The sequence below is a fragment of the Galendromus occidentalis genome, unplaced genomic scaffold, assembly GCF_000255335.2.
Source record: "Galendromus occidentalis unplaced genomic scaffold, Mocc_1.1 scf7180000076820, whole genome shotgun sequence".
Classification (NCBI taxonomy): Eukaryota; Metazoa; Arthropoda; class Arachnida; order Mesostigmata; family Phytoseiidae; genus Galendromus; species Galendromus occidentalis.
In genome coordinates, this window is record NW_003804809.1 from 44,358 (window position 1) to 63,592 (window position 19,235).

General features: G+C 51.9%; 4 protein-coding genes across 4 annotated transcripts; all 4 read left to right on the plus strand.

Moving 5' to 3' along the window:
• The first annotated feature begins 1,873 nt into the window (after positions 1-1,873).
• Positions 1,874-5,185, plus strand: dtn (transmembrane protein 132C dtn). The gene has a single exon (XM_018638261.1). The coding sequence runs from the start codon at positions 1,874-1,876 to the stop codon at positions 5,183-5,185; it is 3,312 nt and encodes a 1,103-aa protein (XP_018493777.1).
• A 7,435-nt stretch (positions 5,186-12,620) lies between these two features.
• LOC100900765 (cAMP-dependent protein kinase catalytic subunit 3-like) lies at positions 12,621-13,676 on the plus strand. The gene has a single exon (XM_003740189.1). It carries the CDS (start codon positions 12,621-12,623, stop codon positions 13,674-13,676), a length of 1,056 nt encoding a protein of 351 aa, XP_003740237.1.
• A 2,166-nt stretch (positions 13,677-15,842) lies between these two features.
• LOC100900913 (cAMP-dependent protein kinase catalytic subunit gamma-like) lies at positions 15,843-16,904 on the plus strand. The gene has a single exon (XM_003740190.1). The coding sequence runs from the start codon at positions 15,843-15,845 to the stop codon at positions 16,902-16,904; it is 1,062 nt and encodes a 353-aa protein (XP_003740238.1).
• Positions 16,905-18,314: 1,410 nt separating this feature from the next.
• LOC100901057 (spermatozoon-associated protein kinase-like) lies at positions 18,315-19,235 on the plus strand. The gene has a single exon (XM_003740191.1). It carries the CDS (start codon positions 18,315-18,317, stop codon positions 19,233-19,235), a length of 921 nt encoding a protein of 306 aa, XP_003740239.1.

Consider the following 19,235-nt stretch of genomic DNA (forward strand, 5'->3'; position numbering starts at 1 on the left):
GCGACAATCGTCCGCAAGGACAAAGTCTCAATCAGGGATCGGGTCTCGATTCGGTGTAAGAACCGAATTTTTTTATTGCTCCGCAGTGCTCCGGCTTGACCTCACCGGTCCGGCCAATTTCAGAACTAGACGTGAACATTCGATATTCAGTGGATAGATCTATTCGATCGGGAAATCATGATCGTTCCCCATTCCTCAACCCAGCGTTTGCCCTCCAGCCCTCCTACCCCGGAGCTGACGAGGCCAGAGCAACTCGGAAGGAAAGATTCAGAATTCGGCCGGGTCAGAGCCTGTTCCTCCCGTCCCGCAAGAGACCTCGTTCCATTCATTCCTTCACTCCGTTCCCTGTACGGCAAAAATTATTTAATTTCAAGTACGGCAGTCCCTTGGCTCGATGCTCGTTCATGCGACATATGTACTAGCCAGACAAGTCTCCCCTCGATCTTTGCAAAACCTCAGGGAATTCCTAGTGGATATCCAGATAACGAGTAGCACATTAGACGAGCGCGACCAAAGGCTCGGGAGTCAATTCGATGAGTCACATGTATCCAAACCCTGAATGCCCTTTCCGTAGTTCATATCCCCGAAAGCCGGTGTTTCTCCGTTCCCCACCCCACCCTCGTCCGTTTCCCTGAAATTCCTCGTAAATCAGACTTATTTTCTCCCCCCTCGCCCCGCCTCGTCGCTAATGCAATGTTCCTGGGCGCGGCTTTCTTTTTCCCTTGAAAGCATTCTCCTTCTACTGGAGTCCAGACACGCAGGTCAATTTACCGCTTGGACGGTCTCCAAGGTGCTCGAGCGAATTAACGATGTCGAGCGAGAAGAGGAATTGTTCGCGACAGGGCGTTATTCGATCGAAGGAATCTTTGCGATACTACGCATGATATCCGATTCGAACTCCCCGATGAGCAGCGCGATCGATACTCGACGTCAGACTGAAAGTCATGCCGAGCCGCCAAGCAAGCTGGAAGTCGTTGTTCCGCAGCCGTAGCTTGAGCGAAGAATCCGTCCCAGTTCCGTTGTGAGGCGGAAGCAGCGGCACCAGCAACTGCAAGAAGCGCAAGTCTGCTGCGGCTGCGCTCGTGGGGGCGAAAGAGCCGGTCCCGGGATCGGCGGTCTGAACCCTTGACGACTCGGAACCCTCGACGCCATTTTCGCTGGGTTTGCCTCAGATTACCAAGAGCGTGAACCTGTCGCGGGCCGATGAACGATCGATCGTGAGTATCCTCCGGGCGTATTTTTCGGATATCCGTATCCTCCGACTAGCTGCGATGCGTCAGCGGTGCGACTCGTTAAGCGAACGCTTAGCGCTTAGCGGCTCGCTGTTCCGAGCCGGTGTTTGTTGGCAGCTGAGGCTCGTCCATAGAAGATGGCCGTAGGGACAGATCGCACTCCATCCCTTCCTCTCGACTCTCGCCGCCTTTCTCCGCTGACTACAATGCTGCAGACTCGGGGTTCCAGCGCCCACTGGAGAGCGGGTCAGCCAATATGGCCACACTGTGACTTGTCGTTGTCGTCGTCGTTGTCGAGCCCATAGCAGTCTGGGTCTCTAGTGACTACTGGTGGTTGTGGTGAACGACTCGCGAGCCATCAAGGAACGTCGTTGTAACCCCTTGAACTTTGGGTGTTTCAGGAACTGCTGCATCGTGACTAGCCCGAGTGCTCCTGTGAGGAAAGAGCTTAAGGCTTGCTGCGCAGTGCGGCGCAGCCACCGGTGACGTCTACCTGGCCTCCGACTACTGAAGGCCTTCATGGATTTCCAGTGAACTGTGATCGTCAGGCTGACTGGTCGTCCGACCGACCGACCCATCGATAGATCGATAGGTTTCCCAGCCGTCAAGGAATCAGCGTCGTCGTCGACGAAAGCCCTAGAATGAATTCTCTCCTCGTATCCGTGGTCGTAGCGAGCCTCACGGCCGCTTTTACGGCCTCCCAGAAAGTGCAGGTGGATCAGGGCGAGATCCTGCTGTCGACGGTGCCGAACGATACCGTAGACGCAAGTCTCGTCAGGTTCGCGCTGATCTCGTCGAATCGGGCCACCGTCAGGGCTACGTTGGGCCCCTACCAGTCTAGTCAGACGGTCTATCATAACCGTTCGGACGCTGAGCTTTCCGCGCACGCAGTCCACAGCATCGTCTACCGACATAATCCCCAGGTCCGCGTGGTTTTCCACGCGAACCAGCGGGATTTCCGGCCGCTCTGCATCACGCTCTACGGTCATCTTGTGGACTCGAAGAAAGCGCCTCTGCTCGCGAAATGTCAACCCGTAAAAGAGAATTCCGCCTGCATGGCCGAACTCATCGTCCCTGCAGATTGGTGGCCGAACGCGTGGCTCGAGAACGGCGCTGGCGGCTCGTCCCACAAAAGCAAAAAAAGCAAGCCCCACATCGAGTTGACGTACGCCACCTCGGACGACCTCAACTGTCAGATGGGCGGGCTCAACTCCGAGCTCAAATCCGACGCTGCGAAGGAATCGTCCCCGAAGCACATCGCCCGAATTCCGCTCAGTCCCGTGCACGCCACCTACGAGAAAATCACCATGAAGGACTCGCCGGTCGAGGTGTTCCTTCCGGAGAATCCGCTCTACCCGAAAAACGTCATCTACGCTCCCGTGTTCGTCAAGCAGAACGTGCGGCAGTTCGTGATCGGGGCGAACATCGTAGGCGGACTACACGTCGAACGACTCGAGCCCGTGGCGAAGCACGTCTGGAAGCTCGCCATCGAGACGACGGGCAACCAGAAAATTCGCATCACATGCAGCCGCATCGACGACTCGCCGCTGGCCTCGATGACGGGACAGGCGGAACACGTTTTCGACATCCTGTTCCGAGTCGATACGGACCCCGATGTGCTGATGTCGACCGAGCAGGCGATCGAGTGGGTAATCGACGAGAAGATTCAGGCCGTTTCCCAGCTGAACATTCAGAAAGACAAGGTGCAGAACATCCTGGTCATAACGCGGAGTCGCGACCTCATCAACACCGCCATCATCACGGGAAGTCAGGTTTCGCAGCTCGTGAAGCTGATTATGATTTCGGAGGCGGGTCAGATGAGCGACGTCACTCACAAAGCATCATGTCATTCTAGCGACGAGTCCGTACTCAAAGTGTCTCCGTCGTGTACGTCGATCTACTTGGACGGTTCGGAGAGCCGCTCATCGGCCAACGTTTCCATCCACGTCAAGTACTCGGGCCACATGAGCGAGAGCTATTTCACCGTGTGGACGCCCGAGACCCCGTTCACGATCAGCGTCTCGGACGAGAAGCTCAGCCACGTAAAACAGTGGCACGCTCCTCCGAGCACGCCGCACAACTGGCATCGGAACGCCATACCCAAGGATGAGTGCAAACTACGCTTCCAACAGAGCATCGTCAAGGTCTACACCCGCTTCGTCTCTATCAACCACAACTCCGGCCGGGAGAATTATCTGCTGGGAAAGAGACGTCTCGTCGCTGACATCACCGATATGGTGCATATCCGCAGCTCGAACTCTCACGTCGCTTCCTTCGTCGCACCGAACATTCTCAGCGGAGTGCATCCCGGAAAGGCAGACATCCAGGTCGTCGCGCCCACGACCGGGAAAATCCTCGCCACGAAATCCCTCCGAGTAACGGCCGAGAAAGAAGTCATTACGTCGCTGAACGCTCGAGTCGTCTCGGGCCTGAACCTCGCCGTGGTTTCAGACGTCGAGAACACAAACAACAATAGGGAGAGCAGCCATTCTGAACGAGCCATCTACGTCGCGAAAGTCTCCACGGATGAGAAAATGACTTCCCGTTATCAGGAAGCCGTTCTCGACGTGACCCTGCGCTTCTCCGACGGCACCGAGATGCCGTTGGAGAATTTCAGTCCGACCGAATACAACATCACGGTCGAAACGCTCGATTCGAACGTCGTCGTTGTCGCTCCGAACCAGATCGGCAACACCGGCGCTCATCCCCGTATCATTTGCGTAGGTCAGGGATCGGGAGACCTGCTCTCGATCACGCTCGAAACGAGCGACCTGTGCGTCAAGCGAGGAGGAGCCATCCAGGACGCTGCTGTCTACGTATCCTGCATGCCCAGCAATCCCGATAACTACCTGTACCAGGACGCTCAAGTTCCCCGTAAATACAGCGCCGCCGTCACATTCGAATTGCAGCCGCAAAGCCATAAGAACCCGCACTATCCACTGGTGAACCATCACCTGAACCATTTGAACGGAGGTCCGCTCCAAGTGGGTCTCTACACCCTGTTCGGCGTTTTCTGTATGGCGCTCCTCGCATTCGTGGCTTCGTGCAGTGTTTTCGCCGTGCACATCAAGAACACGCGTCAGCAAAACACAAAAGATAACTCTCAGGACTGGGTCTGGCTCTCCAAAGAAACCCTCGAACAGGCCGTTCGGCCGAAGAACGTCTCCAAGTTCGCGAACATCGTCGTCAATCCCATGGGCGACCTGGAAACGTCCAGGAATCTCGGCAGTTTCGTGTGCAGCGATGGCTTCGGCGCCAACATCTGCCAGAACGGAGACCTCGCTCGCAACATCGGCAACAGCAATAACGCGGGCGGTAATCTACGTCAGGAGAGCCGCATCGTGCTGCCTGGCAGGGCTCGTCCGCTGCCCAGCGAGCCGATCGACGTTCGCAACAATAACGTTCCCGCAGATAACAATAACGATCACACGAACATCGACATGAATCACCACGTTCTGGGGGGACACGCCGCCCGCAACCCCGCTGTCGATTCACTCTCGTTCAACCAGATCTTCGGTAGCGGCGCGGAAGGCACGGACAAGGCTTCCCCGTCCACCGATAGTGGGCTCGTCCAATCGCCCGGTTCGGAATCCGTCAACGAAGTTACTGTGCGCTCGAACCTGCTGGCCGAAGTCGAAGAGCTCGGCTCGGCCCGGTTTTCGGCCGGTTCACCAAGTGCCGCCAGCTGCGCTAGCGGCATCATCCCCGCCCCGGCCGTCGTGGGCAGAACCGGCAGCGGTGGTGGCAGCAGCAGCAGCAGTGCGTCTCGAAGCATCATCGTAAACCCCATCGACGAGTTGGGTGAAGACGAATTGGAACCTCCACCCGTGCCTCCGCACCGTCAGCCAGGAAGTAACGATACCCTCAACTGGCGGCGCCTCGAACGGCAATACAATAACAACAGGGAGAAACTTGCCGAATACCTCGACTCGCTACAGGAGTCGATCGCCTAAGGCAGTTCGCGTGCGTTAATGGGTCGAAGCCTCCGTCTGATTAGTCCGCCGCCATCGTCGCTGTCCGAGTGACCCACGATTTCCCTCTCCCCGCTCCCCTCTCTCTTTAGAGCATGCTCGACGTCCCGCCGAGGATATCGAACAATTTCTCGACCGTCTCCGATCATTGTCGTGTCCTCTCCAAATATCTCGGAGTATTTTCCCTCTCGAGAATATCCCTCAGACTGTGTGTCTCGCTCTCGGGGGATTCTCACAAAGGATACGATTCGATAGCTCCGAGCAATCGATTAGTTCTCTGTCCCTTCGGCGGGAAGCAGCGATGGCGGTCGGAAAGAAGGAGGCGGGAACGGAGGCACTTAGGAACTTAGGATTGGAAGTGGTCGTTTCCTCCCAAGAAACCACTGCAATATCAACGAACACGTCGACCTCGTCGTAATTAACATCCGTGAAGCACATGCAGCCACTCCCGGGCTTATTTCTCCTCACCACAATAGCACGTCCTCAGTTTGACGTACGTGTCGCGTGTACATCTTGTATTTCTTCTGTTGGCCGTCAAGTCGCTGATTCAGATATCTGTTTTTGCGTCGCCTTCATCCGGACGGGGTCTCTGTTGATATTAATATTATTTACCCTCTGAAGGACTGTACTTCTGAGTTTCGCTCTCCGTATTATCAGCCGTACATTGAGGCGTTCGGATGAGTCAGGACAATTAACCTCAATTTTTATCCGGGCTCCGACGAACTCGGGTCGAATGTGTGCACCATTCGCGTTGTATTTATCGATTTCACTCGGGTCTGAAGCCTCTGTAAATGGGACCTATGTTCATCATCACCCGAGCGGAGAGCGGCTCTTACTGATAATTTAATAGAGCGGATGAAAATTGCCATAAATGGTCAGGGTCGGGGATTATCTAGTTTGGAAGAAGATGTTGGTGAGGGGGTTTCATTCGATCATCGAAAACCGAATCAAAAGTGTTGCGAGGCGGCCCGTTCACTGTGTCCTTGTACCTCAGGTGTTTGTGGGTTTTCGACGCGCGGATCCAGTTCCGAGCTGTGGGTGAATTTTGCCCTCGACGGTTTCTGAGTTGAAGCCTTGTTCAAGTGATCCTTAGTTACGACCGATCGATGTTATGTAATATTCCGGAGCATCGACATCTTTCGATTCAATGGCAATGTCAGTCCTATTTTGGAAGGAAGAACGAAAGTCATCACGAGAAAAAAAACAGGCTGCTGTACCTCACTCGGTTTACCTAAATCACAATGTTAAGCAGTACCTACCACCCGCCTACAATTACAGTACCACGCCATGATACATAATCACAATTGTCTCACGATTTAAAGTCAGTTGTCACAACCCCCATGGATTCGATATCGAGGCATCGAGCTCCCCGCACTCCTGGTCTTCGATCCCCTTAGCCTAATTCATTCTCCACTTGGACCCTCACACAGGGTCATGAGTTGTTCCTTCACGGGGAATTTCGAACGACCCGGCGCCACGGCCGCGGTCGGACTAGGACTCGATACGGAGCTCGACGCGCCGATTCGCACGCCGCAGTTGATCGTTTTTGCGAATATATCCGTGCGTACCCAGTGCAAAACTATTCCCATGTTCCTATAAGTCACATAGTTTATTTCCTCTCAGCCAAGAGGGCGCTGTAAATATTGCTCTGGGCGGTCAGGACAGAAGCCCAGCAAGCTTCACGTCGGACAAGTCCACTCCGTCACGCGTGTAGTGCCATAGAGTCGCCCTTCGGCCGTCACCCTCCCCCGAACTGCCCCTCCCCCTGTCCGGGTTTTCTGGTTCGAGTCGCGAGATCCTCTCCAGAGATCAAGGACCTAAGCCCGGACCTGTTTCATAGGGGAGAAAACTCACCTGCTCCCTTCCCCGATTCCTATACCCAGCTCTTCTAGAGCCGTAAGCCCTCGATGACAGGAGCCGTATTCCTTGTGTGAAAACCAAGTATCCCGTTCCCATGTCGCTTCTAGAGTCTCAAGGTTAACAACAACATCCGCTGCAATAAGACTAATAATCATCATCCAAAAAAAACGAAGAGACAACGATAAGCAGAAACTATGCCGATAGAGAATTCTCTCAAGCAGAGGGACACGACGGAAAAAATGACCGGAGAATACTACGCGTCATCCGAGGCAAACATCCGGTCTTCGCCACACTAGGAAACCGGCGTCGTTTCCAGAATTTCCATCTACTCACAGGAGGACATGGAAATGTGAGCATCGACAGATGCGAGAAGTAGAAAAAGAAGAGAAAGACCTGGGAAACGAATTCCCGGGAATTTGCTGAATCGCTGCGGGCAGTCTTGAGGTAAACGTGATACATCGTGAGAAACAAATATCCAGGAGGATACATACAATACATAAATAGGCAAGTGGTGAACTGACGAAGGAGGTAAAGAATAACGACTGATAATAGTGTCCATGATCGTGATCACGTTTCTGACTCGACGGATTTGATGAAATTGTAAGAGTTGAAGGGAAAACTTCTAATTCGGATCAATATATTCCATCAGTTGTGATTATCGCTCATTGACTGTAATTGGATCATTGATGATAATGATAATATCATTTCAATGCCATGATGTCGAATCGAAAATAAACCCAGTGAACGTTTTGATCAATGAAGTGAAACAGAGCTGTCCTGCTTGTAGGTACAGACATACCGTAGAATCTCGTTTCAGCGAATCTCACGGGACCAATCGAATCTGTTCGTTTCCGTTTTATGTCTAAGGCAAGCCAGCTAACGGACAGGAAAAAAAGTTCGTCGTACTGGAAATTCACTTCAAGGCGTCTCGTTGCTACGAGCTACGAGGTCACACAGTGAAATGCGAAGCAATCATGTGGCTCCCTTGTTGATCCTCCATAATTCATATTCCCAGTTTGCAGCTGCGAGGAAGGCTATTTCCCGTGATCGGGCATTCTGTACACCTCATCTCATGAGGCTGCGGAGACCGGAAGCACGAAAAGTTATGGTCGCGGAGTTTGATGGCGCCAGGACCACTATGAGCTTCAATTCCCAGCTACTGTATGCTTGCTCGAGGGACGCAAATCTAGATAGAATGACTCATTCATGAAGGACGTGAGCGAAGCGTATCCTCTGGGGAACTTTCGGTGGAAAGTTTCACCGCGCTCTGGCTAACTCTCCAAACTTCGGGCCTGTTCCAAAGACGCAAGTCTGCTCCGGAGATTGGCTGAGCGGGGGACATCTTACGGCCGAGCACCTACAATCTCCAAGCGGATCGAGACGCCGACCGAGGATCACTGGAGGGAAGCGTGTAAGAACGCAAGCCACGGGAGGAGTTTCGATATTAAACTAGCGGTTCCTCCGCTACTCATTTGTTGGATTCCCGTTCAATGTTAGATAGACTTTCCAGAATCCGATGTGGAGCCGTATGAGCACAGTAGCGCTCCCGTGTCGACCGGAGCAGAATATTCGGAAAATTCGCTCTGGCGAGAGAACTGTATTGGAGGTCGATGGTACTCCCCGCTATCGAAGAATCGGCGATGAAGTTCCCACGCGGGTCGCTCGGCCGATCCCATACGTGCTCAAGCTGCCTAATGGCATTCCGCCGAAGATATCGAGTTATCGGCGTCTTATCTCAGCTCTAGCTTAGTCCATACCCTCGTTTGCGAAGAGACTCGAAACACGAGGCGCCAAATCCAACGCCTCCGGAGTTGGTCTCTAATCGCTGTCTGCTCCGGCATCTCGGCTCGTATCATCCGATGAATTATCTGTTCGGCCTCCACGGGTTGCCGGATCGAGCAGTCGGGACTTCGGTTGCGTAGTAACAATACTAAAATGCGAGATAGCTCTGCGGCGTTGCTCGACGACAACGGCAGATGAGGAATTCGATTCAATCGGCGACGTCTGTCCTTGTCGGGACTTGTCCGGCCGGCCACTCTATTCCTCCCAATTGATTCGAGCATCTTTCCGTACCCTATGGGAGAGAGAGCACATTTCTTTGGATCTGAGGTCGACCGCTCCCTCGAAGTTGAGGGCGGCCACGTCGCGTGTCTCTTTGCCTTCCAGCTCTGAATTGTCGCCACCGGGAAAGGCAAGCTCACCCACGAACTTCAGGGCAACCGCATCGACCCGGCTCTTCGAAGTTGTCGGCGGGAGAGGAAAGTAAGGTCGCAGGCGGTGATGGAGTTCTTGAGGTTCCGGCATCGTTGCCATGGAATAATTTCATGTGACTATTCGGTCATCACATCCGATGACGGCATCAAGAGGAGTCAAAGAAATGCCTCCTCGTCAAGATCCCAAATTCTTCTCTCGAAAGAGCCCAGATAGCACCATCCCCGAGTTCTGGGCATCGGAGGCTCTCGCAATGCAAGCGAATAGAGAGCACACTTGGTCTTCGCTTGGCGTGGCCATCCAGCAGCCAGGTCCAAGGGGGGATGCTTTGCATGGGCTTCATAGGTTCGCGTCGGAGATCATGCCGCAAATACCTCGTTTCATTCGAGTTGATGAAGGGACTCACGCTCCTGGATCTCTCCGTGAATGAACCCTGATTTCTCCATGCGGTGTCCATGCGATAGGGCAGCGAATCCTGTTGGTTTGACGCAGGGTGCCCTAATATATCTTCACTCAGCCCTACCTCCCAGCGATGAAATCAGTTCAGAACTGGAAATCGACGGGCACCCCCCCCTCCCCCCCTCCGCCGAGATCTTCTCGTGCCCCGTGGATAATTGGAGTCGGGGGTTGGATATTGCAGAAAACATAAGCAGTCCGAAATCAGGCTCCCGGGAGCCCGCATGTCTGCACGGAGGCGCTCTTTTCGTTACGTGTCTCGTCGAGGGAATGAGTATCGGGCCATCGTGGAAGGACGGGGATTTCCCGGGCAGGGAATCTATGCTCCGAAGCCCGGAGATCGGAAAACGCGGATCGGAAGTAGGCTGGGATATCTGCGAGATTTTGGGCTTCCTCGTCATTATTTATTCGTCCGAGAGGATGAGGGCCTCCGAAACCCTCATGTTTCCCTCGCATCGCGATGGTCCCGGTACAATGAAGGCGATGGGAACCCCCGAAAGAGCTGCGGTGAATCACAAAAAATTGACAATACCTCTTCATTCTATCAGAACCGTTATCTCTTCCTTAGTCCATCGAGGCTCCTCACGGAGTCCACCCCAACGACGTCGACGATACCGCCGTGCTGCGCTTCGCCGAGAGCAAAAAACAATCAGAGCGAATAAGAGGTAAGGTCGAGCAGTAGAGACAGTATCGAGAGACATCTGAGTCGCGAAGAGTCCATGGGGAGAGGTCAGAAAAAGTGTTCGCTACGAGGAAAAGATACAGGGGATCCTTGCCATAGTCCCTATGTGTCCACATTCGGAAGCGGTCCAGTCGGGCGCGAGTGACTCGTCCGCCGTGCCGGTCTCTCGGAGCGCGAGTCGTCACGCGCGGGAACCAGCCCGGCGAGACCCTTCGTTGTCAACGTAACGATCCCCGCCTGCTTCCAAGGAATCGTGCATTCTACTGAAAGGTGTCGCGAGAGTTCTTCTTCGCGAGAGTCTTCTTGGCTCCCGAACGAACGACTGAACGACCAGATGTGCGAAAATACGATAGAGCTTGAAAGCGGTAGAGTCTTCCGTCCGAATCGATTTTCGTTCTGCTCCTCGTGGAGTGGGTCAATTCGGAAAAACACATTCGCCAACGGGTTTGATCGGAGGAAGGTCGCCATCCGGAATCAATCAGATCGGTGTCTCAAACATCTTCCTCCCGTGGCACCGGGAAGGGATTGGCTTCCGGACCTTGGGGCAAGCACTCCAGACAAGCAGCGCGAAAATACGCGCGCAAGCTCCAGAGGTTCGCGGCAGAACGAAGTTGCAGCTCTCGGGACACGGATGACGAGTACAATCTATCCATATGCTCGACAAACTATACGACACGTTTCCGTCCGGAGTTCCCTTCCGGAGCTTCTCTGACTAGCTCGAGCGATCTGGCTCAGTGCTAGGATCATTCACCGCCTTAGAGTTGTCGCCTCTCTTCAGAACTAATTTCTCAAGGTGCTGCAGGTCCCGGAATCGAAACCTCAAGACGCGGGCTGTAGTCCTTTAATCCTCGCACAGCAGAGATTTGCGTCAAAAGGCTCCCGAATGACTCGCCTATGAGGAGCGAGCCTGCAGACAAGAATTTCGAATCCAGACTCGAATGGTGAGAATAAGTCGCAACTGGCTTGCGTCCTCCTGGGTCAATGGAATTCTGAGGCTCGGAGCCCGGGGGGGGAGGTCCGCAATATGTGGATGGGAATGGGTATGTACCATGCTAGATCATGGGCCTGAAGACCCTCGAGGCTCGATTCCGTTGACGACTTCTACGGGCGCTTCTGCTTCGACGAGATCGACCATGAAGAATAAGAGCGAGGAGCACAACGGGAACCAACCTCCAAAGACGCTCGCTTACCTTTATCCCCAAGATTTGGGGGGCAGCATTGAAATTCCCGAATCGAATCTACGAAGGGGTCCCAAGACTCGTGGAACTCGCAAAGGAGGAGAACATGATTCGTTCGATCACTAATACGGTCTTGGAAGCGTCTTCGCGCTGGGGAGAGCACCCGACTACTGGACACAAGAAAAGTTCAAATAACGCGTCGGGTAATGTCTTCATTTGATTGATAAGTATTTTGTTACCAGTATTGTTACCAGTTTTATTTTGAGATAGTCCTAAGAATATTTGTGAGTGAGCACGTAACGATGGAAATCGATCAAGCTTCGGACCAGTCGAAGTCTTCCCTGGCCGGGCTGGCGAACAGGTGGTATTCCGCACACTCGAGTCCCCAAAGAACGCACCGACAGCTCGACGTGATTTCGTGATATCTATCCCTTGATCCTGGAGTCTTCTAAAAGATGCCCCGGAACGAAGAAGGACGCTCAGCATGATTGTGCGGTTGACTGCCGTTTCGTCTCCTCGAGAAGGTCGAGGGGCTGCTCGGCATCGAAGATCAAGAAGAATTGGCGACGATTTGGTGCTCCGGAAAGATCGGAAGCAGAGGAAAGACACTATCGGGTCAGCGATACGATCATTTCGCCATAAGGGCTTCAGACACATCACGAAAAATTACCTAGATTCAGATTCAGACGGTCCTTCGAGAGACGAGTATTTTTGAGTTCCTGCTCAGACAATAGGAAAAATGATGCAGATATCCAGTGACCCCTGGATCCTGAACTCCAGACGGTATTTGATCAAACTACGTCCTCGATTCCAAGGAGCACTCTGGATTTCTGAAAAAGAAACGATTCTCAGGTTCCAGATGTGATGCTCATTTCTACCCAAATCCCAGAGTCGTTCCCAAATGGCTCACCCTTCACCCTACTCTCATCAAATCGAAGAGCTGCCTGTCGAGGGCGCTGAGTTCGTTAGGTTCGGGGTTTCGATGAAGTTCACCAAGCTCAATACCACATGACGCTCACCTGAAACAACGATGTCCCGCGATGGCGATGAAGACGCAATCTTCGCCTATAGGAATTCGATTCTTCACGCCGAAACCAATTTCAAGGCTAGAGTCGCAGCCAATGATTGTCCATCAACAGATGTCAAGAGCTACGAGATTCTGACGAGAGCCGCTGCTGGGAAGTACAACATCATATACAAAGCTAGGAAAGATGGCAAAATCTGCGTCATCAGACAACAGCTCAAGAAACCGTTGGGTGAAACCTCGATGATCGACCCGACGCGAATAGTTCAGGAGAAGAAATTCCTGTACGCCATGAACAGCAAGTTCATCGTGAGAATATTCGCTAAAGACAAAGACGAAATGTTCGTCTACACCATCATGGAGTACACACCTTGGGGGGACTTGAGAAGATACCTGAAGAATAGAGCCCAACCTGAGGCTCTCGCCGTCAAGATGATCGGCCAAGTTGTTCTGGCTCTTGAGTACATCCACGCATGCAACATTATTTACCGCGATTTGAAGCCAGATAATATTCTGATCTTCCCCGGCGGTCGCTTGAAAATCACCGATTTCAAGCGTGCGTGCCTGGGCAAATACTGCGGGGACAAATTCGGGGCGAATTGCCTATACGCGCCTCCGGAAATCATAAACCAGGCTCTGTACACCTGCGCGGCCGACTGGTGGGCCTGCGGTATTCTATTGTATCTCATCTTGCTCAACTCCCATCCCTTTGTTACGACCGAAATCGAGAGGAAAGCAATCTTCGACCGCGTCCTGAAGAAACGCTTGCAGGTACCCGAGGGGGATGCCATCAGTGCGGAGGCGAAAGACCTAATCAAGGCCCTCCTCGTGAAGGATCATACGAAGAGACTAGGCTCTGAGAAATTCGGTGTGGATATTGTCAAGAGGCAAGACTGGTTCAAAGACCTCGATTTCATGGCTCTTATATCCGCCGATGAGATATTCCCCCTCAATCCTCGGAGAAATCACGAGAGCAGAGAGGAACCTGCTTCGGCGGACGTATTCCAAAACACCAAGCCCGATTCTTTCGATGAAGAGCGGGAGCTATTTAAGGAATTCTGAACACTGCGAATTATCGGCGAACCGTCGAAGATGTCGATCGATGCCGTATCTGATTGAAGCTATTTGATCGAATTGATTCCAAGCGATTCCTTAGTAGAAGGACAGCACGGGAGCTGATGTTTCCCATGGCCTCCATGATCTCTAGAGAAGGTTTCCGGACGAACTTTAGGAAATACCGGGGATATTCTTATTGGAGTGCATGTCCGTCTATTCATCGATAATCCAGGAGCTGCTCATTCATCAGAGACTGCTGGTCTATTTCTTCACACCCTTGAATCACCCCATTCATCGGAGACTCCCAATCTATAATATTAGAGACCGCCCGTCTGTCCCATCTTTCCCCCGAAACCTGTCCGTCCATAGAGGACTGCTTGTGTGTATTATATATCAGTGCCAGAGGCAGCTCTCCTGCTAGATTATGTACGGTAATTGGATCAGATTAATTAATATTTGATTAGATCAGCGCCCGCCACACAAAGATCACGGCACAATATTCTCCTCTTCGTCAGTCCCGGGGAATAGGACTAGGCAGCGGTCTTCCATAGGTTCGTCGCCGCACAGTGGGCCAAATGGCCAAATTAGGTGGAAAAAATTATTTTACACTTCGAATCCCTCGCTGCTTGTCTAATTCGATGTTCCGAAGCTCGAGATACACGAATTCGAAGCTCCGCTCATTACAAACCCCGCGTATCACGGAACCGGAGCTCGTGAAACGGAATCATGCGGATGGAATACTCCCTCTCCCCCCCTTGACAAACTTCTCATATGATCTAGCTCTCGTGTTCGATGACTTGGGTCGGAGCTCGGAATTTCTCAAAAGGGAAGCCAGGAGCTGGTCTGGCGCCTTTTCGAGAAAGAGACAACAAGACACTACTGTCTGTCTCTTTTTCTATCACAACGATGAGATGCTTGCCCGGATTCATTGATGCTAAAGTATCAACGAAACAAACGAACGAGTTCATCGCGGCCTCGACGGCATTTCTTGTGCTTCTTGCGAAGCTTCGAAATAATACGACTGACTTCATGCCTCAAATCTCGTCGGTTGATCAAATGGCACTCTTCCACGCTGTCCACGCATTGCGAAAAAATTCATCGTATAAGTGAATCTGGACCGTCGTCATCCGGACACTGACGCCAAAGTGGAAATTGGAAAAATTGAACCCGCGGCACAGAAATCTCGATTCCTGAAAACAGCAAGTTAGTCTCGAAGGTCTTACGATCCCCCTGTTTGGGGCATTAGAACTCGAGAAGCGCTACGAAGCGCGGTCTCTCAACAACTTTTGTGGGAAGTTTAGAGCCGGAACTTTAAAAAAAATATATTTCAGCGAGGGGACACGGGGCGCATGTCTCGTATTGAATAATCTACTTCCTCCTGATTCTATGGAAATTAGGTTTCGAAGAAACACTCTATTTAAGACCGTAAACATCGATCGTCCGCTCTCATATCGTCTTGAATGCGGACTTAAGAAGTACTTCAACTCACGGCGTGTTCCTTTTTCCATTCCGATATCTTTGTCGATACTCTTTCGAAGCAACAAAACACAAATGAGAAAAATCGCGGGAACAAGCTCCTCTGGAATCGTATGAATCATCGACTTTGGCTGTCTCTCCACTTCATTTTGATCGAAGCGGAGTCGGAAAGGATTGTTGCCCGCGTCTTCCCATGTTCCGACGAGATTCCGACGCTATGTGGGGTGTCTCGAGCTCGACTTTTGTCCGCCTAATCCGGCCATTTGGCCCACTGTGCGCCGGCCGCCTGCAACGGAGATCCGCGTTGAGTGGCCGAAATAATCTAGGTAACCCGGCATTTTCGGAATGCGTATTTGGAGATGCAAATCTACTCCTCTAGAAAAGACACAGCGGACAAATAGCAGCGTCGTATAGGTGTGGTGAAGAGTGAAGAGCCCACATCACGGGAGGAATAAGGAGTCTCGATCCAGAGGAGAGGCACCGAAACTAAGCGCCATGCAGCATTGTGAGATCGAGGGGAGCCCTGTCCTTTTTTACTTTTGAGGGTCGGATCAGTTCGATCACGGTCGGCTTCGATTCATGGTCGGGAAGAGCTCACCGGAGGGGAACTCCTTTGCCAGGATCCAAGGAAACCAGGCTTGCTCTTCTGCCAGATCCGAATCGACGTGATGATAGAGTTCCTCGTCAAAGATAACGATGCCAACCGAAGCTGAAAAAAATCAAGCGCTCGATGAGTATTACGAAAAACTCGAAAATGCTCGCGCTGAACTACAGAGTGGGTTCGACAGAAACGAACGCAGAGTAGCCGATATCAAATCTTTTACCCCGGTGAGCGTCATCGGAAGTGGGGGATTCGGGGCAGTTCTGAAAGTTTTCCATCAAGGCCAAGGTCCTTACGCCGTGAAGGTACAGAGGAAGTCTTTCATTCGGAAGTACAAGTACCAACAAGACATTATACTCGAAAGGAAACTCTTGGCTTATATGAACAGTCCGTTCGTAGTGAGCTTATTGTCTCACTGTAAAGATGCTGTCAATGTATACTTGGTCGTGCCGTACGCCCGCTACGGGGATCTTTCGAGAATGCTGAAAAGAGCTGGTCCCGTCCCCGAAGCACGAGCCGTCAAAATTATAATTCAAGTCGTCTTGGCGCTCGAGTACATTCACGCATGCAACGTAATATACCGCGACCTGAAACCGCACAATATCTTGATTTTCGATAAGGGTCGCGTGAAGATAGGCGATTTCGGATGTTCCGCACGTTGTGATGGCGAAATTATCGGAAAGACCGGTACAACTGTCTATCGAGCACCAGAGATGATTCTTGGGGAATATTATTCTGAAGCCGTCGATTGGTGGGCGCTGGGAGTAGTCATACATGAAGTGCTACTCAATGAGTACCCTTTCTGTGGGAAGAAGGACGCCAAAGCTACACTGTATAAGAATGTGATTCTAGGATACTATCGAAACCTTAAATCACCTAATTTTAGCGAGGTGGCAGAAAATCTCGTGAAGTCACTCCTCGTAAAGCAGCCCTCCAATCGTTTGGGGGGGTCGGAGAAGCCCGGCGCTTCAGCTGTAAAAAAACATGAGTGGTTCAAGGACATCGATTTGTATAACGTGATTTTCGGAGAAGAACAGTTTCACCTTGACAACACGGAGCTTATCGCTGTGGACGAGGTTTGGGTCCCCAGAGATAAATTCATGTCATCTAGACCCGAAGCGCAAGATCCTCTACGAGCTGACTTGGAAGAATTCTGAGCCGGAGGAGCTTGAAGAGTCGAATGATGTGGCTCACCATCGGATTCGACCTCCTGATACCGAAAAATGACGGATACATGACGAATAAATTTTGAGGACTCTGAAAAGAAAGACGCGGCAGGATCCCGAGCATTATTATAATTCCTCGGAGGGGGAAGCCCCTCCGGGTATCAGGGATCAGATTCTCACAAGTCAATCGCGACAAGTATCAGTACCGATGACTCATCATCCGAGACGATACGAGATCGGGCGAGTCGATATGTCGCACTCGGGGAATTCCGCTCCAGCCGTTCGGCCACGACCGAGGAGTGGAGACGGGAGCGCTTACCGGCGATGTCCATCGACGTATTATTCGCCGAGATGGTGACGATCTCCGTCGCGTCAACGTTCCGCGCTGCCTACGGAGTGGAGTACGCAAGGAGCGCTTGTTCGCTGATCGAGCTCGACTCGGCTCTGATTTTCGCGTAAAAAATACACGACCCGTATATCCCAAAGCCTGAGCGCGGAGGGTAGCGCCTTGACAGGCATCACTTCCTTCCCTTCAGCGGTTACGCATTGGCGCTTCAATCTGTCAGCGCCCACGAGATTCCCAGACAGAGGTTTGCCTCCATCGAGTCAGCTAGACGACATTCGTAGAAAGATCATCTGATACCCTTGCGTTCAATTGCAACTTCGGTACAAGGTGAGCTTGAGGGTTAGGCACGAAACTCTCGAAGCATCCGGAGCAAAAGGGGAAAAATTATCCACATCTGGTGATTTGATTGGGCCCTCGGACTGAGTGTTCCCCGTACCGCGGCCGACCGATCTTACCTTCGATCGGTAGTACAATATTATACGATGAGGCGGGAGCGACATTCCGTTTCCCGTGAGCCTGCTCCCTCATCGAGGATCGTCTCAACATTCATGTGACTCTGCGGTGGTCTAGAGCTCTCCTGCAGGCCTCTACCGGACCAGATCTCCACCTTAGTGGAGTCAAGTGAATTCGTTCATCGCCATCTTGTCCACGTCGCGTATTATCATGCATACGAACGACCGTCCCTCTCCGAATTTCTTCGAGTTTATTTTTCTCAATCGGGTCCTCTTCATGCCCGAACTTTGGGTTGCTCGTTGCTCTTGGGTTGATCGTGGCACGGGCCACATGGCTACAGAATCGCTCATGATTGGGATGTCTAAATGAGTGATGAGTGTGTTATGGAATATCACCGCCGGTGAGCAATGGCTCTGAGGAGTGCTCCGAGTCACTCAGGACCATGTCCGCTCTCTTTAGCTGACCATCTCGAGGAGCATAGGTATCTTGGTCGAACGGATCTCAATGAATGAATGAGTTTAGCCACCCATTTCTTTCTCAGATTTCTGGATGTAGGTATTTCCGAATCAGCATGCTTACGAAATCTCATTCCAAAGATAACGATGCCCTCCGAAGCTGAAAAAGAGCTAGCGCTCGCAGAGTATTACGAGAAAATTAGGAATGCTCGAGTCAGATTACAGACCGAGTTCGATAAAAACGAACGCAAGGAAGTAGATATCAAGAATTTCACCGCGCTGAGCGTCATTGGTAGTGGAGGATTCGGGTCAGTCTATAAAGCTAGCACGAACGGCCAGGGTCCTTACGCAGTGAAAGTACAGAAGAAGTCTTTCATCCGAAAGTACGGACTCCAAAAGGAGATAATCCTCGAGCGAAAATTGATGGCTTATATGGATAGTCCGTTCGTAATGGAACTATTGTCTCACTTCAAAGACGCTGACAATCTATACTTGGTCATGCCGCTCGCCCGCTACGGGGACCTCTATAAAATGCTGAAGAGAAGTGGTGCCGTCCCCGAAGCGCGAGCAGTCAAAATCATTATTCAAGTGGTTCTGGCGCTCGAGTACTGTCACGCTTGCAGCCTCATCCACCGTGACCTGAAACCGCACAACATCTTGATTTTCGAGAGGGGTCGCGTGAAAATATCTGATTTCGGGTGTTGTGTACGCAGTGATGGTCAAGTATTCGGGATGGCGGGCACGAGTCTCTATCGAGCACCGGAGATGTTGAAAGGAGATTATTATACCGAAGCCGTCGATTGGTGGTCTTTAGGCGTTATTATACATCAAGTGCTCCTCTTGGAACTCCCTTTCTGTGGGAAGTACGACCCCAAACCTTTGGTGATTTCGAGTATACTGAACGCGTCGATTCGGACCTTCAAATCTCCGAACTATAGCGAAACGGCGGAAAATCTCGTCAGATCTCTTCTCGAGAAGAATCAAGCAAACCGTTTGGGAGCCATAAAGCCCGGCGCTTCATTTGTGAAGAACCATGACTGGTTCAAAAACGTCGATTGTACGAGCTGA

Bases quoted from the DNA above. Each gene is read 5' to 3' on its own strand.
- dtn (XM_018638261.1), top strand. From the start codon at position 1,874: ATGAATTCTCTCCTCGTATCCGTGGTCGTAGCGAGCCTCACGGCCGCT.
- LOC100900765 (XM_003740189.1), top strand. From the start codon at position 12,621: ATGTCCCGCGATGGCGATGAAGACGCAATCTTCGCCTATAGGAATTCG.
- LOC100900913 (XM_003740190.1), top strand. From the start codon at position 15,843: ATGCCAACCGAAGCTGAAAAAAATCAAGCGCTCGATGAGTATTACGAA.
- LOC100901057 (XM_003740191.1), top strand. From the start codon at position 18,315: ATGCCCTCCGAAGCTGAAAAAGAGCTAGCGCTCGCAGAGTATTACGAG.